The sequence below is a fragment of the Urocitellus parryii genome, chromosome 9, assembly GCF_045843805.1.
Source record: "Urocitellus parryii isolate mUroPar1 chromosome 9, mUroPar1.hap1, whole genome shotgun sequence".
NCBI classification, from domain to species: Eukaryota; Metazoa; Chordata; class Mammalia; order Rodentia; family Sciuridae; genus Urocitellus; species Urocitellus parryii.
Window position 1 is genome coordinate 37,166,830 of NC_135539.1, and position 24,659 is coordinate 37,191,488.

The 24,659-nt window shown below is 58.6% G+C and overlaps 1 protein-coding gene across 1 annotated transcript in view; it reads left to right on the forward strand.

Annotated features, from left to right (window-relative positions):
* Positions 1 to 796: 796 nt before the first annotated feature.
* Positions 797 to 24,659, forward strand: part of Ttyh3 (tweety family member 3) — a 28,462-nt gene continuing 4,599 nt past the window's right edge. The window contains exons 1-13 of the mRNA XM_026405714.2: positions 797 to 945; positions 14,465 to 14,634; positions 14,710 to 14,821; positions 14,961 to 15,181; positions 15,467 to 15,562; positions 16,723 to 16,795; positions 17,037 to 17,112; positions 17,807 to 17,862; positions 18,503 to 18,595; positions 21,147 to 21,239; positions 21,421 to 21,557; positions 23,026 to 23,199; positions 23,757 to 23,832. Of these exons, the coding sequence (XP_026261499.1) occupies positions 823 to 945; positions 14,465 to 14,634; positions 14,710 to 14,821; positions 14,961 to 15,181; positions 15,467 to 15,562; positions 16,723 to 16,795; positions 17,037 to 17,112; positions 17,807 to 17,862; positions 18,503 to 18,595; positions 21,147 to 21,239; positions 21,421 to 21,557; positions 23,026 to 23,199; positions 23,757 to 23,832 (1,500 nt within the window). The 5' untranslated portion in view covers positions 797 to 822. The remainder of the gene's footprint in view (positions 946 to 14,464; positions 14,635 to 14,709; positions 14,822 to 14,960; positions 15,182 to 15,466; positions 15,563 to 16,722; positions 16,796 to 17,036; positions 17,113 to 17,806; positions 17,863 to 18,502; positions 18,596 to 21,146; positions 21,240 to 21,420; positions 21,558 to 23,025; positions 23,200 to 23,756; positions 23,833 to 24,659) is intronic.

Consider the following 24,659-nt stretch of genomic DNA (forward strand, 5'->3'; position numbering starts at 1 on the left):
GTAACTTGCCCAAGATTGCACAGCTGCAGGTAACCAAACTAGGCTCAGAATCCATTCATGCCCATCCTACAGACAGGCCACTTGGCCCCTTGTGGGGTTCTGCAATCTGGACTGCCGGCTGTGGGGGAGGTTGGTCCAATCCCTCTAGGCCGGACCCCCGCAGTAAGCTTGCAGTAAATGTGCAATTATCGAACCGACGGGGGAACACACGGGGAGAATACAGGAAACGTTCCAACCTCGGGGTCCAAGTTGCTACCAATGAGTAACCTCCCCCGACTTTGGGGCTAGGCGCCCCTCCCGAGGGCCAGAGAGCGGGCGGAGCCTCTGCCTACGGGCCAATGACAACGCAGGGGCGGTGCATGTGGGCGGGGCGAACGGTCCCTGGGCAATGGGCGGGCGGAGGAGTGCAGGGGCGGGGCCATGGAGCTAAAGGACCAATGGAGATGCACTGGCGGGCGAGCGGGGCACGTTGGAGGGTGGGACAGGCAGGCAGCGAGCCAATGATGGGGAGGGGCGAGGCCTGAAAACAGGAGGGGGAGACGGGGAGGTGCCCTCGCGCGGCGGACCAATACCTGCGCGGGGGTGGGCCCGGCGGGCGGGCGGGGGCGCCGAGGGGGCGGCGGCGGCGGCGGCGAACAAAGAGGCGGCGGGCGCGGGCGGCCGAGCGGAGCCGAACGCAGCCGAGCCGGGCCGAGCCGGGCCGGGCCGGGCCCAGGAGCGCGCGTGCGATGCGGGCGACCAAGCGGGGGTCGGCGGGTCCCTGAGCCCGCGCCAGCAGCGAGGGAGCCCGCGCGGCGCCGCCCGCCGAGGCGCGGGGCCGCCATGGCCGGGGTCAGCTACGCGGCGCCCTGGTGGGTGAGCCTCTTGCACCGGCTGCCCCACTTCGACCTGCGGTGGGAGGCCACCAGCAGCCAGTTCCGGCCCGCGGACGCCGACTATCAGCAGGTGACGCGCGCCCCCGGCTGCGGGGTCAGGGCCCGGGTCGCGCCTTCTCCGCTCCATCCGGGGTCATGTCCCCTCCATCTGGAGGGTCTCCTCTGGCCTTGGGCCCTTCCTCGGGGTTCCAGATACCTTCCAGCCCATCCGGGGTCACCACTCAGGTCCTTCCCCTAGAGGGTCTCTTCTGTGTCCTGGGCCGTGTCCCGGGCCCCCTCCTAGGGGTACAGATGCCCTTCAGCCCCCATTCAGGATAAGGGCCCCTTCCAATGGAGGTTCTCCTCTGAGTCCTGGTCCCCCTTCTCAGGGGTTCACATACCCTCCAGCACCCATTCGGGGTCAGGGTCGGTCCCTTCCAGTGGAAGGTCTCTGGGTCCTGGGTTCCTCCCCAGAGTAGTAAGACTCCCCACCCCTATCCAGTGTCACAATCCCTTCCTTCTGGAGGGTTTTCTGTGGGCCATGGGCCTCTTCAAGGGTCTAAATACTCTCCTGCCCCTATCGAGGATCCTCAGCCCCCTCCAAATTCTGGCTTCCTCTTGTGTCAACAAGGCCCCTGTTCTGGGATAGTGGAACTGCCTTCCTCCCCTCCGTGGAGCCCCTCTGCTAGCTGTGGGTTCTTGCCCCCAACCCCTCCTTAAAGACAGGCCAGTACCCCAGGTTCCCAGCAGACCCCCTTACCCAGGGCTCCAGGGCTCTGAGAACCTCAGCACCCTGGTGCAGGAGGGGATTCCTCGCCCCCTCAGCCTCAGCTGGGGAATCCCGCTGCCAGGCTTTTGGTGGGTAAGTAGCCTGGGCAGATGCCAGCCCTCTGTGGCTGGTAATGACCCCCTGCTCCGCGGTCAGGCTGTGGGATGTACACACAGTGCGTGTGTGGCTGTTGGAGACTAGGCTGCCAGCAGCCCTTGGGGGAGGGAGGCCTGGCTGAAGGGAGGCGAATGGGCCTCATTCTGGGAGGCTAGAAGGAACTGAGCCCAGGCAGAGCTGAGGGAGCAGTGGGGGCCCATCTCAGCCCTCTCCCAGTGGATCTGGAGGCTTGGCCTCATTCCAAGTCCCAGCACCACCCCCTTGGCTGAGCCATTGTCACTTGGGTGCAGGGGAATGGGCTGTGAGCTTTTCCTTCCTGTTTGGGGATCCAGATTCCAGAAGCTCCTTGGCTAAGGTGCCTGGTCACCCTGAGCACCTCAGGGTTCTCCAGTGGGTCACAATAGAGCCCCATGGTTGTGTGGGGATCCGGTATTCTGGAGCCGTGTAGCGCTTGCTATTCAGCTCTGTCCTCTGCAGCCTCCCTTGTCCAAAGGAGGAAAACCGGAAGTAGAGGGTAAGGCAGTATGGGAGCTTCTGCTCCCACTCCGTGCTTACCTGACCCCAGGTCCCCCAGCTTCTAAGCAGATTAGAAAGGGGGCAAGAGATTGGCCTAGGCACACCCAGGGATAGCAGAAGGAAGGACATGTGGAGCCCCAGGAGGATTTGTGTAAAGCCTGGGCCTGGGGCCATTCAGTGTGGGGCAACCTGTGCTTCTTGTGCTCCTAGGACTGTCCGGCGTGGTGGCTCTGTCACGCTTCTCCCTGGAGGGCTGTTGAAGCAGGTGGATGTGCTTTACCTGGAAAGTTATCTGCCCTGAGGGTTGGCCCACTTCTCAGTCTGAAGGTCAGGGGCCCCTGGCACCTAGATGGCTGTTTCCTGTGGCCTGTGGGCTGCCACCTGCTCATGCTGCCAGCCACAGTTGAACTTGCTGCCAGCCCTCTAGGGTGCCTCTGTTCTAGCTCTCAGGTCAGGTGCCTGCAGCCCACAGAAGCTTGGGGGTGCTGGCTGGGCCCCACAGTCAGCCTGGCTCCCGGCAGGGCGCTGGTTTCTGCCCCCTTTCCTGCCCTACTCCATGGTGGGAGGGCGCTGACTCACTTCTCTCTAAGGAGCAGAATTAGCCACTGAATAATTCACGGTGTGGAAACCAGCCTGTCTCCTTCCCCCGCCACCTCTGCCTCTGGCAAGGGGCTGTGGATGTGTGTCCTGCCCTGCCCTCCGTGTGCTGTGCCTTTAGGTGGGCACCAGGTGTCTTTAAATTCATCCTGAAGTGGGACTGGTGTGCCTTACATGAGGGTGCCAAGGTGGGAGCAGAGCTGGAGCTTCCTTCCAGAGTGGGTGGGTGATGCTAAGGCATTCCTTGCCGTGGGACTGGCTGCCCGACTCCTGGGGTGACCCTCACACATGCTGTCCTGGGCCCCCTCCTCAGCCTCTGTGCCCTGCTGAGAAGAGCTCTGTCTCTCTGCCCATCCTGGGGCAAGGTGGGGCCAGGAGTTGGGCCCTGCCGTGGGAGACCAGTCTTGGTCCTTTGCTGTTCCCTGCCCCTGTGACCCACTGTCAGGATCCCTGGTGAGATCCACCCTGTGGCTGCCTGTCACTAGCCCCCTTTCACACAGCCTAGACCTGGGCACAGTTGTCTCCATTATACAGATCAGCAAGCTGAGGCTCAGAGTGGGCTGGCTCAGCATTAGCCAGTGAGCAAGCTGGGGAGCCAGGCCTTCCTCAGAACTCTTGCCTCTGCCTCTCTAGGGGCCAGTCAGTCCCGGGCCGCTGCAGGGGTTCAATCTGTGGAATTGGGATTGATGAGGCTGTTCCAAGGTTGCCACAGGGGCCTGCCGGAACCAGGAACCCAAACAAGTGACTCCCCACACTGTCACCCCCAGACGGCCCTACACTGGGGACCCGCAGTCTTCTCCAGTGTCTGCACCCTACAGTGTGAAGGTTTCTTTGGACTGAGTATCTCAGGCCACAGCATTCCCAAGGCCCCTTTTTGGGAGAGTGGTCCCTATGTCCACCTCTTGGTTGCAGAGTGGATGGAGTGTGGGGAGTCACCTGTTTGGGTTCTTGGGGGCTAGTGACATGTTCTTCCTAAACCAGGCTGCTGGCTGCACTTCTCTAGGGCCAGCTTGTCCCCAGGGTGCCCCAGCTCTCCCTGCCTCTGCTGTGGCTGCAGGCCTCAATGGGGGGACTTCTCACTCACAGGGAAGAGCTGGAGGCTTAGCGGGTCAGGCCCTTCCTTGTGGTCCCACAGCAAAGCAGGCAGCACTGCTCTAGAGGCCTGGTGACTGAGGAGACTTGAGGCCATCCTGTCCTCTAAGTGAAAATACTACTTTTGTATGTGGGGGCCTGTCCTGGCTGCCTGTGGTCCCCAGGCTTGGGTAACAACCTTCTCTTGGGCTGCTGTATGGGCACCTTTGGTGGGGCCTGCATCCTCGTTCTGTCTTTCCCACTAGCTGACCTTGGGTGACCCACCCACCTCTCTGGGGTGGGAGTCTGTTTCCTCATTTCCTACCAGTCCTGATGACCCAGCATGACCCTGTGTCCTTAGGCAAGGATCAAGTTCACACTGCGTTCAGCAATATACTGGCTTTCAGGTAGATGGTGGCACTTTCTTCAGGTTTGCCTAACATGTGGGGCCATTTACTATTAAAGCTCTAAACTCTCAGGTGTTTCCATTGAGACCCCAGTGATAAGACTGAACTTGAGAAGAGGGTCACAGGCATTGGAAACAGTGTGTGCAAAGGTCCTGAGGCAAAGGAGCCCAGGAGAGGGAGGCCAGCTGGTCCACAGGAAATTCCCAGCATTCTGCAGGGGATTGCACTGCCCCATGGGTGTGGGGTGCTCTGTGCAGAGGTGTGTAGCCCACACTGTGGCCACATAGAGGGATTTATGCTTTGGGTTGAGTGGCCCTCAGAACTGGTAAGACCACAGTCCCTGGGCTTACAAGGTCAGCTGCAGGCCAGTGGCAGAGGCCACATCCTCTGGGTAGGGCTGGCCTTGTTGTCATCCTCCCGAGTACTCAGGAAATGAGCTCTGGTTGAAAAGGCAGCGTTATCACTGTCGCCTGTCTGCCAGCTTACAAAGGCAGGACACGTCCATGGGCCACAGGGGCGGGAGGAGCTGCAGGAAGACAAAGAAGCCCCTCACACTGGGGTCTGTCTTGCACTGGATTTGTGGGGAGGATGCTGCTTGAAACCAGAATCATGCTGTGTACCTTCTTGTCATCTGCTTTTGGGACCATGTGTGCTTTCCACATGTCTGTGGCCTTGGGTCCAAATGCTTGCCCAGCATTCCACAGTGCTACTCAGGATTCTGAAGTTACAAGTGACAGAAGTGTGCCAAGCACAGAGTGCTCAGGGAGCTGGGCGGAAGCTTCTAGAGCAAGCCTGAGAGGGCAGGAGCTGATGGGCTCCACTTGGGAGGCAGGGAAGCCCCTGGCTGGGTCATCACCTACCTTGGGGCCAGGGAAGGGGTAGGCTATGAACCCTGGGCCACCACCGGGCCCGCTCCCACTGGGGTCAGGTACTGGGGCCCCTCTTGGCTTGGCTTCCCACCTGTTATCTGAAGGGCACTGTGTTGCCACACTCGGCCCTGATGTCCACCTTTTCATTGGCACTGTTGGGGGTTTTTTTATGTTTATTTTTTAGTTTTAGGTGGACACAATATCTTTATTTTATATTTATGTGGTGCTGAGGATCGAACCCAGTGCCTCATGCATGCTAGGTGAGCCCTCTACCACTGAGCCACAACCCCAGCCCCTGGCACTTAGTTTTTAAGACTCAGAAGGTGCAGTGACCAGCCCCGTGCCCAGGAGTCTGTGGATCTTTAAGCATTTCCTTAGGGTACAGTTTTGGACTCTTGCAAAGTCCCAGAGACGGCAGATCTTCAAGAAGGCTTCTCTGAGTGTGCGGGCCTGGGGTCAGGTCACTGCTCCCTTGGCTCCCTGGCTACAGCCAGCCTAGGGGCCACTCCAGCTGTCTGTTTCCAGGCTCTTCTTGCAGGAATCTCCATCCCGACACCTCCAGGGGCCTACCCTGCACAGTGCTGCACTCGCTGCCGAAGGTACCTTAGCTCTTCTGGCCACTGGCTGGGTTCGCTTGGTCGGGCTCTAGGGGAGTGGAGTGCTCCGTGGTTTTGACACTAGGACATGGCCACTTTGCCCAGGGGGTTTTATGCTGTTTCAGTTTGGTTTGTTTTTTTAACATTTTTTTTTTTTAGTTGTAGATGGACACAATATCTTTGTTTTTATTTATAAAATTTTTTATGTGGTGCTAAGGATCAAACCCAGTGCCTCACACATGCAAGGCAAGTGCTGAACCACCGAGCTACAGCCCCCAGCCTGGGTATATGCTGTTTTTATCCATAGCACTTTAGAGGGGAACTACACGGTGACCCTGGGAATGGGACACTCCCCCCCCCAGCCCCTGGCATGGCCAGATCCTGAAGTCCCTGGGCTAAGACTCCTACCCACTCCTTTCCTCCCTGTGGACACAACTTTAGTGCAGTTCCTGAGCCTGGGGGTGGAGGCTTCCCAGGTGTCCCCTCGCAGTAGGTGCTGGCTCAAGAAATTCAGGAGTCTGGACCATACCCTTCCCACAGGCAGCCCCATGAGGCCCAGCCCCCAAAGAGGAACCGATTCTGCAACCAGGGAACTGGAGTTTCAGATATGGGAAGTGCATCATACAGCCACAGAAGGATGGGGACATGTGACAGTGGGCAGGCAGTGACTGTGGCAAGACCACTGGAGGGCCTGGCCGGGCAGACCTGCCTCCCGCAGTCTGCAGGGGGCCGCCCCAGCCTGCTAGATCAGGGTGCATTGGTTGCTCAGGGCTGCAATCCTTTGGAGGGGTGAGGACACAAACCCAGAACCCAGCCACTGTGACCCAGCCTGGCGAGGCTTTAGTGAGCACCCTGGGCACTGTGCCACCCAGCACAGAGAGCAACTACTCATGCTTCCAGAAGCTGCAGTGAGGCCACTTTACAGAGGGTGTATCTGAGCTAAGGTCCAAGGAGGGGCCTGTTGGAGTCGTGATAGTGGAAGCTTCTAATTCTGCTTTCAGACTGGCACCCTCCTACTCCCAAGGGGTCCATGGCACAGTGGCTACATGCTGAGGCATTGGGTGCCCTTTATGCCACAGAACTTTGAGGGCTGCAGTGGGCCTTGGTCAAGGCCAGGCCTTCAGCCCACCAGTGGCAGGATGGGCTGCACTTGGTGCCAGCTGACCACAGGATGCTGTTGTTCTTGTCCAGAGCCAGGGAAAGGCATGGGGTGCTGGGGTTGCCCTCAGGAAATGGTCCAGGGTTTGCAGGGAGGCTGGGTGGGGAGCTGCTGGAAGAGGGCTACTTAGGGCCCCACTGCCCAAAGCCCTGGGCTCCTCATGTCCTCGGATAGGCTTGTGCACAGACACGCGGCCATCCACAGTCCTGCAAACACAGGTTACCTTCAGTTGGCATCTCTCTCCTCCCAGAGGATGGGTCTCTGAGGAAGGGACAGATGGGCCCTGAGAACAGCACATGCTGCCCAGCTACTTCCTTCCACCTCTCAGAGCAGGCATGGTGTGTTCCCTCACCCAGCTGCCCACCTAGGCTGGGTTCCTGGTCATCGTGGAGTGGCCCTCCAGGCCTCAGGGTGCATTCAGTTCAAACCTTCCTTCTTCTACCGCCTCTTCTTAGTAGGGGCCTCACTCTGAGATTTGGTTCCATGCTGGCTCCAGTGGGTGACCAGGCCTGTCTGGTAGCTCCTGGCTGGGTCAGGCCTGTGGTCTCAGACCCTAGGGTGGCCTGGGCAGTTGCTTGTAAATTAGCTTGGTAAGAGAAGGGGATTTTCTGGTGTTTGCACAGGGGGAATCTGTTGGAGTAGGGACTGAAATGTCTATGTCCACTGCAGCAGGACAGATGTCCTGCTCTCCGGTGTCTGTGCCTCCCTGGGGGTAGTGGGTGTGGGCTGCAGGAGACCTGGGGTCTGTGCTTTCATGCTGACACCTAACTTCAGGGTGGCAGGATGAGTGTGCGGCCTGCAGGGACACCATGGCATCTCCCCTTTGGAGATTCTAGGAGGGTGGGAGGGGTGCAGCCCTGATTACCTGGACCTCAAGGTGGGTGAACTGGGACAGAAATTTGGGCCACTTCTCCCCGGCTCATTCCTGTGCACCCCCCGCCAGCTACACTTTCTCTAAGATCCGCCAAGAACTCACTGTCATGGAATTCATGAAACCCAAGCTTGGCCCGATGGAAAATCTGTTTTTAATTTCTGGCCAGCGTCACTGGGAACCTCAGCCGAGCATGCCGGGGTGGGGGCTATGCCACGCAGCCAGTTTGGCGCCCACACAGCCTGGAGGTCTCTGCAGGCGTGTGGACCCTGGCTCCCCACTTGTGAGGGTGAAGACAGCTTTGTGTCCAGCTGTAGGCAACTGATTTGCACAGAACACACCCCCTCTCCCGGGGTGGTCTGGAGTGTGGGACCCCGGAGCTCAGGCCCAGGACAGGCGGGAGTGCTGTCTCACAGGGACCCCAGATACGGACTGTGGCTGCAGCTTGCACACCCTGAGCCATCCAGGGCATCATCAGGCTTGGTAGCCCCTCCCTTTCCTCACCCTGGCTTGGGACACAAGTGAGGCCCTAGATGGCACTGGAGGACCCTCAAGCAGCCTCCTAGACACCTCAAACCCTGTCTCCTCCTCTCAGGGTTCCAGGGCCGCCACGGGAAACTTCCTGGTTAAGGATGGGCTCCCTCTTCCCTTCCTCTTACCCTTCTGTCTGTTTCCACTCTTTCTATGGGAGCTGCCGCTGGCCTGGTCTCAGCTGGGGCTGGACTCCAGCACACAGGACTATCTTTGAGCTCTCCACATCCCAGGTTACCTCACCAGTAACCTGTCAACCCACAATGGCAGTTTAGGCAACCCCCTCCCATGTCCTTTTCCTGGCCCCCAGCTCTGTGCTGTTGGGGTCTTGAGGGCCCCACCGGTGACCCAGCAGGAGCCCAGTGCCTGGCCCCAGCACTCATCTCAGGGCCTGTTACAGAGTGATCCACAAAGCGATGTTCTCATCTGCCCTGGGCTGCGTGGTGAAGCGTTCCACACTCTGGGGAGGCAGGTGTGACTGTTGTGACTCAGTGTGCAACATGTTCCCTCTGGGCTGCCATGCCCTAGTGCTTTCACCCAGGTTGGGCCCAGGGCCCCAAAGACACGAATTTAAGCTGCCTGTGTAGTCGGCCAAAGGTGTACCTTGCCTTACAGTCTTAATGACCTGTGCTGGCGCTGGGCCTGGGTTTGCATATGGGTGACAGTGTGCACATGCCACATGGCTAACAGGTGCCATGTCCAGGAGGGGCCGGAAGTAGAGCAGACCTGAGCAGGAGGCTGCTAGGGAGGTGGGAGGGCACAGACTGCGCCATGCCACCTGCTCCTGCCTCCTCTCCGTGACTGGTCCATGCGGTGGAGCCTCCTCCTGCCCAGCCTTTTTGTAAGGATTTGGTGGCATGCTGAGGGCCTCCCCTCTCAGCACAGAGCTTGTCAGGGTCACCACTTCTGCAGGCAGCCTAGCCAGGGGTTGGGGAGGACAGGCCACAGGGTGAGATTTGGACTCCAGTCTCTGACATATTGGAACATGCTAGAGGAAGAGGCTTGTGCTGAGTTTAGAGACAGTAGGGATTCCCTGAAGGGAACAGGGTTCCAGCCTCAAGGGCAGCATGTGCTGGGCCTGGAGGCCAGAGAACCCTCCACCCAGCCCTGACCAACCTTTTCTGGTCTACCTCTGCCCTGGGAGTCCCTCCTAGGCTGGGGCTGGGAGGACTTGCTGGGGCCCAGGGCTTTGGTCCCCTGACACGCCTGACAGCTTCAGAAGCAGCCCCAGTCTGATTTGGGATAGCTGAGGCTTCGGACCTTGCACTTTCTGGCCCATTGGGTATCTCAAAGTGGGTGAGAACTTGGGGCATGTCTGGATACAGGGCAGGGACAGCATCCTCAGTGGCCACAATCCATGGCTTTTGGACAATAGGACCTTGAGAAGAATGAGGTGGTCCAGGACTGAGGAGCAGGGCCCCAGTTTCAGAGGGGACAGCAGAGACCACAGGAGGGGTGTTCTAGCCTACGGTCGCCCAGTGCAGTCTGGCTGAGTCCCCACTGCAGAGCGCAGCATGGTTTCTGTAGCCTGAGCTGTGGCGGGTGGCTCAGGACAGGGCTGGCTGAGCATCTGCTTCGCCTGACTGAGCCCTTACATCACTCTGCCACGGACGGAAAATTCCATGTGGTCAGAGCCCAGATGCTGATCAGACGTTTCCCATTCTTCTTTTGAATGGCCCTGTGGACAGCAACAGCAGGGACACCACTGAATGCCATTGGCCTGGTGCCGCATGAACACCTGTCCTCTGGGAGTTTGGCCTCAGAGAAGGGCAGAGGTCACACTGGCCACAGTGCTATCCCTGCCAGACTAGCTGGCTCAGGGAGCTGCCCTGGCACCTAGGCACCCTGATGACCATCCTGCATTGCCCGGACAAGGACAGGCTGCAGTGGTCCCCAGGGGCGGATGGCCCAGGGCATCCTGCTGGCCTGTCCTTGTTCAGAGCGTCCCTCCACCTGTGGAGCTACCCTGGTATAGCTTCACAGCCCAGCCCCTAGCCCAGTGCACGGCCAGGGAGCCCAGTTCCCAGCTGCCCCATCAGGAGGAACACTTCTGCCACAGAAATCTGCTCAGCCTCTTGGAGCTTGAGGTTGTGACTATAGGACCTGAGTTAAACTTGAAGATGGGCTCAGAGAGGTGGCTGTCTCTCCCCATCCCTGCCTTATTGACGAGCTCAGCAAGGCCTTCCCAGCACCCATCAAGAATGTGTAAGCAGAGCCCAGGGCACAGGGGGTGGGAGTGAGGTCCCTGTTCTTCCATGAGGAGGAGCTTCCTGGAGTAGAGCCAGGCCAGGTGAGAGCACATCTGGCTCCTTGGAGGGCAGGGAGGTGAACCTGACAGCCCTGCCTGTCACCACCTCCAGGGCCTGAGTGAGTCAGGGTCCTTGAATGACTCCCCTCTGAGCCCAGGATGTATTTTTATCCTCGAGGACCTGGTCTGGGGGTTTCCGGGACACTCATCTTGCCCTGCTCTTTGACCCCCTCCCCCTGGATCATGGCCAGGCCTGTGCTTCCTCTGCTGGCCTGTTGTCTCTGGCTGCTGTCCCAGTCAGAGCCTGGGGGCTCACAGCGCCACACCCAAATGTGGCAGCATGTGTAGGTGTGAAATGCGCACATGTGTGGACGTGGGCCCAACAGTTGTGTGTGGGCGTGGTTGCGTGTTTGCACCTTCTGCGTGGCACTGGGTCCCCTCCCTGCAGCTCATGGTCTGCAGAGCCAGGCCTGGAAACAGCTCTGCCCCCAGGGGCAGCCTGCTTCTCCTGGGCTCCCCATGCTGGTGGAATTTTTGCTCCCATGGCTCATGCTCACAGTGACCCTACTAAAAAGTGACTTTGCTATCTCCATTTCACACACCAGCACTTGCTGCTACTGAAAGTGCAGACTCGCTGGTCCTCCAGCTCCTGTCCGTTCTGCTTCTTCGTGGCTCCTCTCACCTCACAGAAGGCACCAGTGTTTACCCACAGTGGGGTTTAGTGCCAATGTTGCCTCATGCCAAAACGAATCTGCTGGGCCCCTGCGTGTGCCTGGCACCTAGTGGTATTTCCTACAGAGTAGCACCTGCTGGACAGGGGCCCTGTGCTACGGCTGTGCTGTTAGGGGCAGGCTTGCTGCACCCCAGCTCCCGATTGGCCCTGAGTGCTTATCTTGCTGTGCCTGTTTTCTCATCTGATCAGTAGGAGTGTGCAGTCCTGGCGCCACTGAGGAGGTGATCTAGGACCGCAAGCTCTTTGATGTGTCTACCCTATGGCCATCTGAGAGTTGGGCAGCAGACCAGCCTGGGTGGCTGCTAGATGTGAAGCACAGATGCCTCTTTACATTCCTCCTGTGCACACCTGGGTCAGCCCCTGATTGAGAATCTCCCTGATTCCCAATTTCCTCGCCCCTAGCAAGATATTCCCAAGAGAGAGTGTTCCAGGTGCAGGATGGAGCCCAAATAACCCTCCCAGAATGCCCTCAGTGAGTGGGGACAGGGAAGCAGGGGAGAGGACACTCTAGCCAAGTCCCTGAGGATTTCTGTGAGCAAGGGGGCAGGTTGCTGTGGCCCCAACACACACCATGAAAAGCCCCCAGGGTGACCCTGCCTGTGGAAGTGCCGGCATCCGTGGACCTGGATGCAGGCCTTTGACCTGTCATGAAGGGTACCATAGGGCCTGTGTTAGGGTTGACACCTCTGGTCTGTGCCCACTGCATGCAGATGAGGGCAGATTCAGGGATCCCAGGTGACATTGCTGTTCAAGCACCTCATGGTTACTGGCCCACTGGGTGGCAAGGTGGTGCTGGGGTAAGGGACAGTTAATATTGGGCTTCTTGAGACTGGTCTCTGGTCCTTGGACAGGTGCTTAATTTCCACCAGGGACGCCTACTGGGGCCTGACTCCACCCCGTGTATGATCCTAGGCCAGCCCTCCTGAGCTTTAGAGACCCTTCTGACGTGAGCACCCTGGGTCTTGTGGGATCCCTGTGTTGATGAGGTGGCTCTGGCATCAAGTCCTTGGACTTGCTCATCTCTCCCCCCAAGCCTGCTGGTGTAGGGGTAATGAGCAGCAGTGGGGGCCACTGAGCACTGGGCCAAGAACCAGGAAGTGTCCCCCTCCAACACCTTGCAGCACTCACATTACTCCACACAGGGTGGCCACGGGGCACAGGGCAATGGAGGAGGAAGGGCTGTGGCCTGTGACTACAGCCTCATGGAAGAACCCTGGTCTTCCCCTGAGGGTTCCCCTATGGTGTGTCACAGGCGGAGGCCCAGTCTCCAAAGGTACATCAGCCTCCAGGGCACCAGTATGGCATTGGACTCCAGCAGGGGTTTGGTTCTCGGCCTGCAATGGCTGGTTGTGCAGCCCTTGGTCAGTGTCCCTCTGGCCAGGTAGAAGGTGAGCAGGTCTACAGCCAGGTATGGGAACCAGCTGGCTTCTGGGAGAGCAGGGAGTGCCATCCTCCTGCTGCCTGGCAACTGTCTCCTAGAAAACAGCCCACTAGGCGCCAGGGCTGCTCATCCAGCAGTCCCAGTGCCCTCCAGGCTGAGCCTCTTGTCCCAAGGGGAGCTGGGCAGGGGGTAGGCTCAGGCCCCAGGGAGGCTACAGTTGCCAAAATGATCAGATGTGGGGAGGGAGGGTGTTTCTCTGCAGGAAGAGATAACTGGTGGTCACCCCACGCTGACAGCTGTTAGTGGACGCCTCCCTGAGTCAGGTGCTTGAGCCTCAGTTCTTGACCCCCACACGAGGTGCGGCCAGGTTTTGGCTGCCACCCCACCCTGGCACAGGAAGTGTGTAGAGGTCCCGTCTTGTGACCAGAAGGGGCTGCATTTGAACAGAGAGGACTCTGGTCCTGGTCCTCTCTCTCTCTCTACCTCTCTGAAACATCCTTACTGCTGAAAGCACGTGGCCAGGCAAACTGAAGAGTACAGTGTCCAGGGGAGCAGGGCCTGGCGCCTGCCCCGACCACAAACCGCTCTGGCTGTGCCCATTACCCTCCTTCCCTCCAGTGAGTGCTCAGGAAATGTCTCTGCTGCACTCATAGACTACTTCCTCTGAAGACCCAGGCCTGGGGACAGGCAGGCCCTGGTGTCCTGAGGCCCAGGGAGGCAGCACCGGTGGCATTCCTAGAGCCAGGTGTTAGGTGGGGGCACTGTACGCCACTGGTATAGGTGGGGTCCACAGGACACACTGGTGTGGTGGCCATGGAGAGTGTGCTGCCAGCCCATCTCATTCAGTGCTTGAGACTCCAGTGCCCCCTGCCCAGTCCTGAGTGCAGCTCCTGAGAGCACCAGGGAGGGTGGCCCCTCAGCCCCGTACGTGCTCACCCTTCAAAGCCTCATTGTGAGCAGGGCCAAGCTCAGCTCAGCAGGCCCCCATTTTCCTAACAGTTCCTAAAACAGCACTGGGAGCGGGGACTCCGGATGGCAAAATGCCTGTCCCTGCCCAGGTGAGGGCACAGGGAGGCGATGGCTATGGGAGGCAGCTGTGCCACCTTCCCACCCACCCCAGGTCCCTCCTAGGACTGAGGAGTCGCAGACCTGGTGGGAGGGCACAAACCCTGTCCCAGGAACAGACTGTCTGGTGACTTGGATGGAGGCAGTTCTTGCAGCCCGGGGGCCTGTGGGGCCTGTGCTGTCTGGCCCCATGGCTGCCAGGATTTCTCTGCACATTTCATCCACTCCTCAGGGGAGGGGCCATCACCCCTTTTACAGAAAAGAAAACCAACTCAGGGAGCTGGAGGGGCCTCCTGGGCCACGTGACCAATCAGTGATGGTGCTGGCCCCATCCGCCCACTAGGTGGCTCTTTGTCACCACCGTCTCTGGCTACACCCCACTCAGAGCCTCTTTTCTAGGCTTAGTCTGGAATCCTCCCTAGATTGGGGCCCAGGAAGCTGGCAAGTCCGCCACAGGAGGGCACAGGGCCTAGAAGCCTCCAGTAGATCCGCCTGGTCCCTCCAAGTGGGGTCAAGTCCTGATTGCAGGGGGCCGGCTGCCTGTGGGAGTCCCTTAGGTGTTGGGAGCCACCATTCCTCACCTAGAAGTTGGGGACAGGCCTCACCTCCACCCAGGGCAGGGGGAGGGTTAAGTGGGAGTCTGCCGGGCCACCCTCCAGCGAGCTTCCTCCCTCCCACAGGCACTGCTGCTGCTGGGGGCCACGGCCCTGGCCTGCCTGGCGCTGGACCTCCTCTTCCTGCTCTTCTACTCCTTCTGGCTGTGCTGCCGGCGGCGCAAGAGCGACGAGCACCTGGATGCCGACTGCTGCTGCACGGCCTGGTGCGTCATCATCGCCACGCTGGTCTGCAGGTGAGCTGGGCAGGGTCGCGCAGGGACTGTCCAGGGGGGCAGGGGGCTGCGTGCTCATGTCCCTGCCCTCTCCAGCGCGGGCATCGCAGTGGGATTCTACGGCAACGGGGAGACCAGCGACGGTGTCCATCGGGCCACCTACTCGCTCCGTCACGCCAACCGCACAGTGATGGGGGTCCAGGACCGCGTGAGTGGGCTGGGAAGGTGTCTGTGGGCTGTCCACTGGTTCTGTGCATGCCGGTGGGCTGGTGGGATGGAGGGGCAGCTGAGGCCCTGGGGAACCAGGGGCCTGCACCTGGCCTCAGCTCTGGCCATCCTGGTGGCAGGTGTGGGACACGGCAGCGGCCCTGAACCGCACGGCAGAGCCCAGCCTGCAGAGCCTGGAGCGGCAGCTGGCCGGGAAGCCAGAGCCCCTGCGGGCTGTCCAGCGGCTACAGGGCCTGCTGGAGACACTGCTGGGCTACACTGCCGCCATCCCCTTTTGGAGGAACCCAGGCGTGTCTCTGGAGGTGCTGGCTGAGCAGGTGGATCTCTATGACTGGTACAGGTATGGCCACATCCTCTTTCCTGCCTGCCCAGTACACCTGGCTCAATCATCACCCTCTTCTGCACCTTGTTCTTAGTACCTAATACTTAAGGCCTTACTTTGGGGGTCAGGGCAGCTGGAGGTCACTGGCAATGATAGGAATCCCCCAAGTGGACAGGCCCTGACCCTGGTCCCTGTATCCTAGGACTGCCTGTGGGTACCAGGCTGCTTGCCTTGTTCTGTCCCTGCTGTCCCCCCTCCCTTGTCCCCTCTATGTGCCTAGCCCACACCCATGTGTGCCCGCAGGTGGCTGGGCTACCTGGGCCTGCTGCTGCTCGATGTCATCATCTGCCTCCTGGTGTTGGTGGGCCTCATTCGCAGCTCCAAGGGCATCCTGGTTGGGTGAGTCTGGGTGGGAGGTGGGCCTCCTGCGGGCTGGCAGGATGGAGGGGCAACTGAGGCCCTCGAGGTACTGTCTCTTCATCAGTCTCCAGTGGTACTCACGAGGCCCTCATCGCTGGCCCGCCTGAAGTGGTCTTCTCCCAGAGAGGCCTGCTCTGAGATGTCCCTGTGACTAGCATCCTAGGCTACTCCCCCAGCCCAATTTTGGTGGCTTGCTGTGTTCCTGCTTGGGACAGTGTGTCCATGGGGTACCTGTGGCAGGGAGACCCTGGGAGCCACCTGCCTGGGCCCAAGTGCTAAGGGATCCCAGGAGACCAGGAGCAGGAGCCGGGGAGTGCGGTGCCTGCTCCCTCCACCCTCAGGTGTTGAAGCAGCCCACTCACCAGGCCGCCTGCCATCCTTGGCTAGGTCAGTGCCGGACCTCTGTCTCTTCTGAAGGACAGAGTGACAGCTTACCCAAAGGGTGACTGCGAGATGCTGTCCCTGTCCCTCTCTGAACAGTTACAAGCCCATCCTGGCTCCTACTTGAGCCTGGTACTAGGAGACTTCAGAAAACACTGCAGCCCCCGCCCTGGTGCGCACAGGCCTTGCGGGATGAATTCATAGAACATGCCGAACGTCAGTGGTGACAGTGCCCCGAGAAGCGTAAAGCCCGGCAGGTGGCCAGGCAGCCTTCAGTGCACATTGTATCCAAGAAGCCCTGAGAGACAGAATGTCAAAGCAGAGGTCTGAGGGAGGAGGGATGCTTGGGCCCTTGAGGAAGGACAGCTGACAGCCAGCACACAGGCTTGTGTGTAGCTGGCAGCAGAGGCCGGTTAGGCCCCACCTGGCATGGGGCAGGCTGCACCTGGTGGGGTTGGGGCTCCACAGCCCTCAGGGAGTGGACAGTGGACTGCAGAGCAGCATGAAAGTAGCAGAGGCTTGTCTTCCAGGTAGATGGCCCTAGCAGGGGGACTTGGGGGACAAGAAGGGCAAGGCCCAGGGAGCCATCAAGTCTTAGAGCTAAGCCAGGAGGAGGGTCTGCTCAGGTGGTGGGCAGCTCTTTGTGGGTCAGACTCCAGGTGTGCCCTGGAACCTAGCTCTCCAGTCAGCAGCCCAGCAAGTGGCATGTCCCCTACCCTGTAGCCTGAAGGCTGCTGACCGGCTCTCTTTACCCCAAGGGTCTGCCTGTTGGGGGTACTGGCCCTGGTCATCAGCTGGGGTGCGCTGGGCTTGGAGCTGGCCGTGTCTGTGGTGAGTGGCCAGGGGACCAGTATCCCTGTCTGCTGGGCCTAGGTGTGGGGGAGGGGAGGGGAAAGCAGCCACACTCTTCTCCCTTTTCACCTTGCACTGGGTTGCAGGGTCCTGCCCGTGGACACAGGGCACTTTACGCCCCATTAGTCACACTCCACTTTGCCCCTAAGAGCCCAGGGTGGGACAGCTCTCCCTTGAGGCCCAGCTTGGTCACCCTCCTTCATTGCCCACACCCACCCAGGGCTCCAGTGACTTCTGTGTAGACCCTGACACCTACGTGACCAAGATGGTGGAGGAGTACTCGGTGCTGAGTGGGGGTGAGTCTGCGGCTGCCTCAGAGCCTGTCCCTGGGCAGGCTGAGCAGAGCCAGGTGAAGAGGCCGAGGCTTTATTCTCAGGGGAAGCCATTGGGTGGGGGAATGGGAGAGCTTTGAGCTGTGATCGAACATCCTTTTAAATTCTTCAGGCTGCTGGGAAGACATGAGGGCTGGGGGAGGCTGTGGGACTCCTGCAGACAGGAAATGGCAGTGGCTTGAGCAGGTGGGGCCCAGGACAGGGATGAGGGTGCTTGGAAGGCAGGGCTGGCAGGACGTCCTGATGAGCTGGGTTTGGGGAGAGAAACCAAGGAGCCTACACCTGCTCTGATGGCCCCTGGGCTCCTGGAGGTTTGATGGGAGCATAGACCCCCCCAGGCCAAGGGAAGGTGCTGGTGTGGCAAGACCTTAGCCCACCTACTGTCACTGCTTCAGAGCAAGGCCGCACACTATAGGGACCCCGCTTCCAGTAGAAGGCTTAACCCCAGCCCTGATCTCCCTGGAGACCACAGAGCTTTCTCACACACATGCTATGTACACATGTGCAGATACATGTGTGTAAGCACGCAAGCAGGTATTTGCATGCACACATACATGCACATGCACACACACAGCTGTGTTGCAGACACACATGCACTTGCATAGACATAGCTGCATGGATGGCCACTTCCTCAGCCCACTGCATCCTCTCTCCGCAGACATCCTGCAGTACTACCTGGCCTGCTCACCCCGTGCCACCAACCCTTTCCAGCAGGTGAGAGCCCTGGCTGGCCCTGGGAGGTGGAAGCCTGTGTGGGAGGGGCTGAGCAGGCGCTGGCACCACAGGCGCTGGGTGGAGCAGCTGAGGGAGTGGCATTAGCACCACTGGGACTGTTACCCTGGTGCCCCAGGCAGAAGGTTGTGGTGACCTGCTCAGTGCCACCGTATCCTGGGTCTGCTTATAATCCTTGGGTTGCCCTTGACCACCCTTGTGGACTGAGGCAAAGTTGACTGCTCCCTTTCAGGCAGGTGTGGGAGGAGCCTGGGATACCTCTGTAGGGTGACACCTGAAAAGGAATCCTGGTTGTGGAATTAAAGGCTCAAAGCACCCCTCACCAAACCCTTCACCTGATGCCTGTCATTGTACCCAGATCACACCACCCTTGGGTGCTAAAAACTGTCTGCATTGAGGATGTCCTCCTGTGCCCTCTGGAGGGCCTGGGGCCCCTATCACCATCTCAGGGTCTGTGTTGTCCCTGGGTGTCTAGGCAGCTGGGTGGATCAGGGGTGCCCTGCAGCCTGCAGGGCAGAGCCAGCGTAGCTGCCCATCTGGGAGCCCACAGGCTGCCCTGGGTGGGAGGGGCAGGAAGGAAGGTGGGTGCCTGCCACTAGAGTTGTGCCTTTCTGTTGAGCAGAAGCTGTCAGGCAGCCACAAGGCACTGGTGGAGATGCAAGATGTTGTGTCTGAGCTTCTGAGAAATGTCCCACGGGAGCACCCGGCCACCAAGGTGAGGGGCTGGGGCCTGTTGTCCCTCTTTGTCCTGCAAAGTTTCCTTTATTCCTCCCCTCCCTTTCCCCTTTGATCCTTTTTCCTGGGGGATTTTTAGTAGGTTTTTAAAATATATATATATATTTTTAATTTTAAAAGTAATGCAAACCCAGTTGGGGCTGGGGCTCAGCGGTAGTGCATTTGCCTGGCACGTGTGAGGCACTGGGTTTGATTCTCAGCACTACATAGAAATAAATAAATAAATAAATAAATAAATAAATAAATAAATAAATAAAGGTCTATCGACAACTTAAAAAAAAAAAGATACATCATCAAAAACAGTAATGCAAACTCTTTGTATCAAAGGTAAGGGGTCAGTCAGGCACAGTGGTGCACACCTGTAATCCCACCAGCTAGGGAGGCTGACACAGGAAGATCTCAAGTTCAAAGCCAGCCTCAGCAACTTAGTGAGGCCCTAAGCAGCTCAGTGAGACTCTTTCTCTAAATAAAATAGAAAAAGGGCTAACCTAGTGGTTAAGCACCCCTGGGTTCAGTCGCCGGTAACCCAAAAAAAAGTGAGGGGTCAAGTGCTGTGTCACGCTTCTGAAATCTCAGTAACTCAGGAGATTGAGATTGGGATTCAGGAGAATCCCAAGGTTGAGGCCAGCCTCAACAACTTAGTGAGACCTTGTCTCAATAAAAAATATAAAGTGTGGGGATGTTGTAAACTGTTCCCTGGGTTCAATCCCAAAAAGGAAATAAAGAAATGGAAGACAAGGAATGTAGCTCAGTGAGAGAGCACTTACCCACCGTGACCATGCACAAGGCCCTAGTTCCATCCTGAGTACCACAAAAAAAAAAAAAAAAAGAAAGAAAGAAAGAAACTAGGGGGAGGGTGGTGATGGAAACATGAAGAAAGAAAGTATGACCATTTGGGGACAACATTCTAGAATCTGAGGGGATTGTTGCTTTTTCCTTTAGCATTCTGGGCCCTGAGCATTTGTGTATTAAATTTATGTTGCTCAACTCCTGACAAAATCCCAAATCTTCCCAGAAGTGTCTGGACTCCCCATGGGGATCCCTACCCCTTTAGGTGCCTCCTTAGCAACTGGGGACAGGAAGGAAAAGTGTTGTCTGTGGGTTCCCAGTGGGAGCAATGGACCCTTCTCTAAGAAAGCTCACACACTCAAAAAGTAAATCATCGTGAACGTGGGCACACCCACTCACGTGCACACACCTTACCTTCTTGATCCCACACTTAATGTGGCAGAGAATCCTTTTGGTGCTTTGCTCATGGAGCACATCAATCTGCTGGGGCCACCGTCACAGCCCCACAGATGGGTGATTGGAACGGCAGACATGTTGCTGAGTCCTGGAGTCTGGAAGTCCTAGGTAGGGTGTGAGCAGGGCCTTCCAAGGGCCAGCTCTCCTGAGGTCGCCCTCCACAGCTTGCAGCTGCTGCTCCTCCCTGTGTCCTCTCCGGGTTGTCACTGTGTGTATCTGTGTCCTGATCTCTTCACATCAAGAAACCAGGTGTACCGGACTAGGGCCACCCCAGTGGCCTTGTTTCACCTTGATCCCCTCTCTGAAGGCCCTTTTCCAAGTACGATCACATTCTGAGGTGCTAGGGGTCAGGACTTTAGCCCAGGACATCAGGGGACACGGCTCAGCCCATAACAGTAGGTTCTATTTTCCTGAACCCATTTCAGGATCATAGAGCATCCAGAGACCTGTCAGAGGAGGCAGCACCCGTGTGCTGGGGAGCCCAGGCCAGCCATGAGTGCTCCCTTCTCCTGTGTGAGGATGGGTCTCTGTACAGAGACCTGCGGGTGCAGATGTGCCAGAGTCAGGCCTGCTCCATACAGAGACATTTGTTTACTGTTTTCTCATTTAATAGATCTTGAGGATCTTCCCTCGCGTTCCATTATTCCTCAAATGGGATTTTTAAAAGCAGAGCCGAGCCCCAGTCAGTAGTAACATGCCGTGGTTTGTTGTTTTCCCAGCAGTAAGGGAGTCCTGTCTTCATGTCGTGCTGACCACATTGGACAGGTGTCTGTGGGTCACAGTCTGGAACACAGCTCCAGACTCCAGTTTCACCATTCGTTTTTATTTATTTATTTTTGGGGGGATGGCGCTGGGGATTGAACCCAGGGCCTTGCGCATGCGAGACAAGCACTCTACCAACTGAGCTATACCAGCCCTCACCTTTTTTTGGTACTAGGGACTGAACCCAGGAGCATTTTACCAATGAGCCACATCCCCAGCCCTTTTAATGTTTTGTTTTGAGACGGGGTCTTACTAAGTTGCTTAGGGCCTGGCTAATTTGCTGAGGCTGGCCTCAACTTGTGATTCTCCTGGCTCAGCCTCCCAAGTCACTAGGATTACAGGTGTGCACCACTGCAGCCGGCCAGTTTCAACATTTCTGAAGGCCCCAGGGTCCTCAGGACCTTCACCAAGGCCACAGCTTCAAGCATGGTCTCCATGGCAGGTTATGGGGTGGAGGTTGACCTGGGGGCTTTGGGAGAGGCATGGCTGGCTTACTGTTGACCTTCCGTGGTGACTTTCCCCAGGACCCCCTGCTCCGCATCCAGGAGGTGCTAAATGGCACAGAGGTGAACCTGCAGCACCTCACTGCCCTGGTGGACTGCCGCAGCCTGCATCTGGTGAGGTGGTCCCTGGGATTGGGTGTAGGCAGCTGGTGGGGGAGGGGTGCTGCAGCGGGTGGGTGCTGCTGGGGAGAGGTGGGGGTGGCCCTGGGGAAGAGGGACTTGTGGGTAGTCTGGGCTTCAGGCAGCTTCTCTGTCTCATGCCGTCTCTGTCTTCGTCTGGTCCCTGCCATCCCAGGACTATGTGCAGGCGCTGACGGGCTTCTGCTACGACGGCGTCGAGGGCCTCATCTACCTGGCCCTCTTCTCGTTTGTCACAGCCCTCATGTTCAGCTCCATCGTCTGCAGCGTGCCACACACCTGGCAGCAGAAGAGGTGAGGGCTCAGGGAGGTCCTGGAGCTTGGCTCAGGCCACACAGGACTCTTTAGGAACAAGCCCTCTGGACCCCCAGCTCCCCGTCCCCAGAGGTGAGGAACAAATGCCTCCTCGCCTCACCACACCCTAGGCCTCTGGCCTCTCCAAGGCCTCCAGCTCCCAGGTGAACATCCCCGTGTCACCGAAGAACTGAGTCTAGAGGAGCTCCCAGCCTGGACATCCTGAGCGGGCAGGGAGGAGCACTAGGGTCTCTTGGCCCCTCGGGCTTCTTCTACACCCAGCACGCTGAACGCTGGCCTCAGAACGTCCTATCCAAGCCCCCAGGTGCAGTGTGCAGAGCTGTGGATGGAGGGGCCAGCTTTGTGGTCAGCTTCTACACGGGGTAGTCCAGGTGGCTGTGGCCTTGTGCTGGGTGACTAGGATGGAAGGCAGCTCTTGCAGGGCTGCTGTGTCTTTTGAAGTGGGTGTCCTGGTGACCTGAACTGGCTTGACTGGGGTGTGAGAGTTCTGGGCTCCTTCCCTTGCTGAGGCCCCTCAGTCCATCCCCAAACCTTCTGGTCCCTCCCATTGGGGCAGTGGCTGCTGCTTGACAGCCCAGCTTTGATGGCTCAGCTCAGATTTCTGCCATTTGCCTGGATTTCTGTTGTTTCCCCTTGTGATGGTGATGGTGATAGAGGTGGTGATGAAGATGGTTGTAGTGATGATGATGGTGGTGGTGGTGATGGTGGTGGTGGTGGTAGTGATGGTGGTAATGATGATGAAGGTGGTAATGGTGGTTGTGATGATGGTGGTGGTGGTGGTGATGGAGGTGGTAATGGTTGTGGTGGTGATGGTGATGTTTGGTGGTGCTGGTGGGGTGATGGTGATGGTGATGTGGTGGTGGTAATGATGGGGACAGTGATGAATGAAGGTGGCTGTGATAATAAAGTTTGTAGCTGTAGTGGAGTGGCCAGGAGAACAACCCTGGAACCCCATGGCTGGATGCAGATCCTTGCTTGTCATGTGACAAGTCACCTAACCACCCTGGGCCTCAGCATCCCTAAGCATAAAAAGGGAGTTGTAAGAGGACACCCTGGAGGGTCAGGTGAGCATTGGTTGGGCCCCACCCGCGGGGCATAGCTGGTGGACACCACTCAACAGAAGCTCCACTGTCCCACCCTGAACTGCTCACCATCCAGTAGCTCCCCTACCCAGCTTCCCCCACGGGGCCCTGCACCTTCTTTTAATAAGCAGGCAGCCCTTTATGGGCTGTGCAGCAGGGCCTGGCACTCACGTGACCAGGTCTTTTAACACCAACAAAGAACAAAGCTGAGGCTCAGAGCCAGTTAAGAGGCCTCAGGGTCAGCAGAATGTATGTGGCATAGTCAGGATTGGACACAGATGTCTGCACCAGATCCAGCCCCCACAGGTCTGGTGGCAGTTCCCTCCTGCTGGGCCTGAGCCTGTGCTGGGTGTCCCTTCCCGCAGAGGTCCCGATGAGGATGGGGAGGAGGAGGCCGCCCCAGGGCCACGGCAAGCACATGACAGCCTCTACCGTGTGCACATGCCCAGTTTGTACAGCTGTGGCAGCAGCTATGGCAGTGAGACCAGCATCCCGGCTGCCGCCCATACCGTCAGCAACGCCCCGGTCACTGAGTACATGTGAGTGCGGGGGGCGGGGTGGGGCCAGCCCAGGCAGGTCAGGCAGACTCTGAGGCACATGCTGCTTGAGTCCATGGGGTGGCGGGCACATCAGCTGCAGCTTGGAGAGTGGATCCATCTTGGGACTTGCTGGCAAGAAAGGGGAGGGTGGTGGGGACAGCTGCAGGAAAGGGTTACAGCAGGGTGGGTGCCCTGGGCTTCAGGTGGAGCAGCCTGACACTGAGTGCCTCCTGCCCACAGGTAAACCTGGTCAAGGGGCCATGAGAAGGTCACATAGTCAGGTGGAGGGTCCGATTCTAGGCCAAGGGACTGTCTTCATGGTGGGCAGGCAGCCTGATGGGAGGCGGGCTCTGGCTGGGCTGTGGAGGCAGGAGGGCACAGTGGGCCCCCTGAGCCTATCATTGTCTGGGTTACAGCGCCTCAGCAAGGACAGAGGTGCCCACCCCTGTGGAAGTCATCATGGAAGTCAGGCCGGACAGAATCGAGTGTGCACAGGCCTGGACCTAGGACCACTGTGACCAGTGGCCACTCATAGCCTCTCTCTCCTCACCCCTCAGGAGCCAGAATGCCAATTTCCAGAACCCCCGCTGTGAGAACACCCCCCTCATTGGGCGCGAGTCCCCACCGCCCTCAGTAAGTCTCAGGGCAGGGTGGGGGGACCTTGGCCTTGGTGCTCTGGTGTGGTTCTCATGGGCAGCATGGGCTCTGGGGGCAGCTGTGAGCCTTTAGTGCTGGGGGCCTTGGGGTTCTTCCCAGCTGGGACCCCTCCAGTGGATGGGACTGGGTGGGCCCATCAGCTCCTACCCGCCATGAAGTGCCTCACAGTCCGGGTGGCCCTCAGGGGCCAGCAGCCCAGCAGGTCAGCTCCTGGCTCTCTCTTGGGGAAGGCAGGCATATAGCAAGGTGTGACCCAACTGTGTTCCCTGAGCTGCACTGCCCTGGTCCTGGTGCCCCAGGACCAGCAGGGCTACTGTCCCTTTCTCGGGCCCAGCCTTGCTTCCTCTCCTTCCTTCCTCTCCTGGTGTTCAGCAGTCTTGACCCCGGGCTGTCCTAGTCTGGGCCTGGTGTTTCTTCTGATCATGGAAGTGAAACATGGGCACAAAAGGACAGGGTGATTTGGTGCCAGAGGAAAGGAGCTGATGGAGAGGCTGGGGGCCCAGGCCTTCCTGGAGGGGATGAGCTGTGCGACCAGGGCTGGAGAGGCTGAAGGCCACTGTTTTCAGAAACGCTCACCTGTCAGGAGTCCCTGTTGTCCTGTAGTCCCATAGCACAGCAGGGCCCTGGGTTGCCCAGGACCTGGACCAGGGGCTGTAAGCCCAGAGGCCGTCCCCAGCTGCTGGCCTCTTACGTTCCGCTTAGCTGTCCTCACCTGGCCCCACTGGCCCCACAGCCTGCTCCAGGCCAGCTGCGCCCTGGCGTTGAGGATACCCCCTCTCTCTCTCTCTCCTGCACCCTCCCAC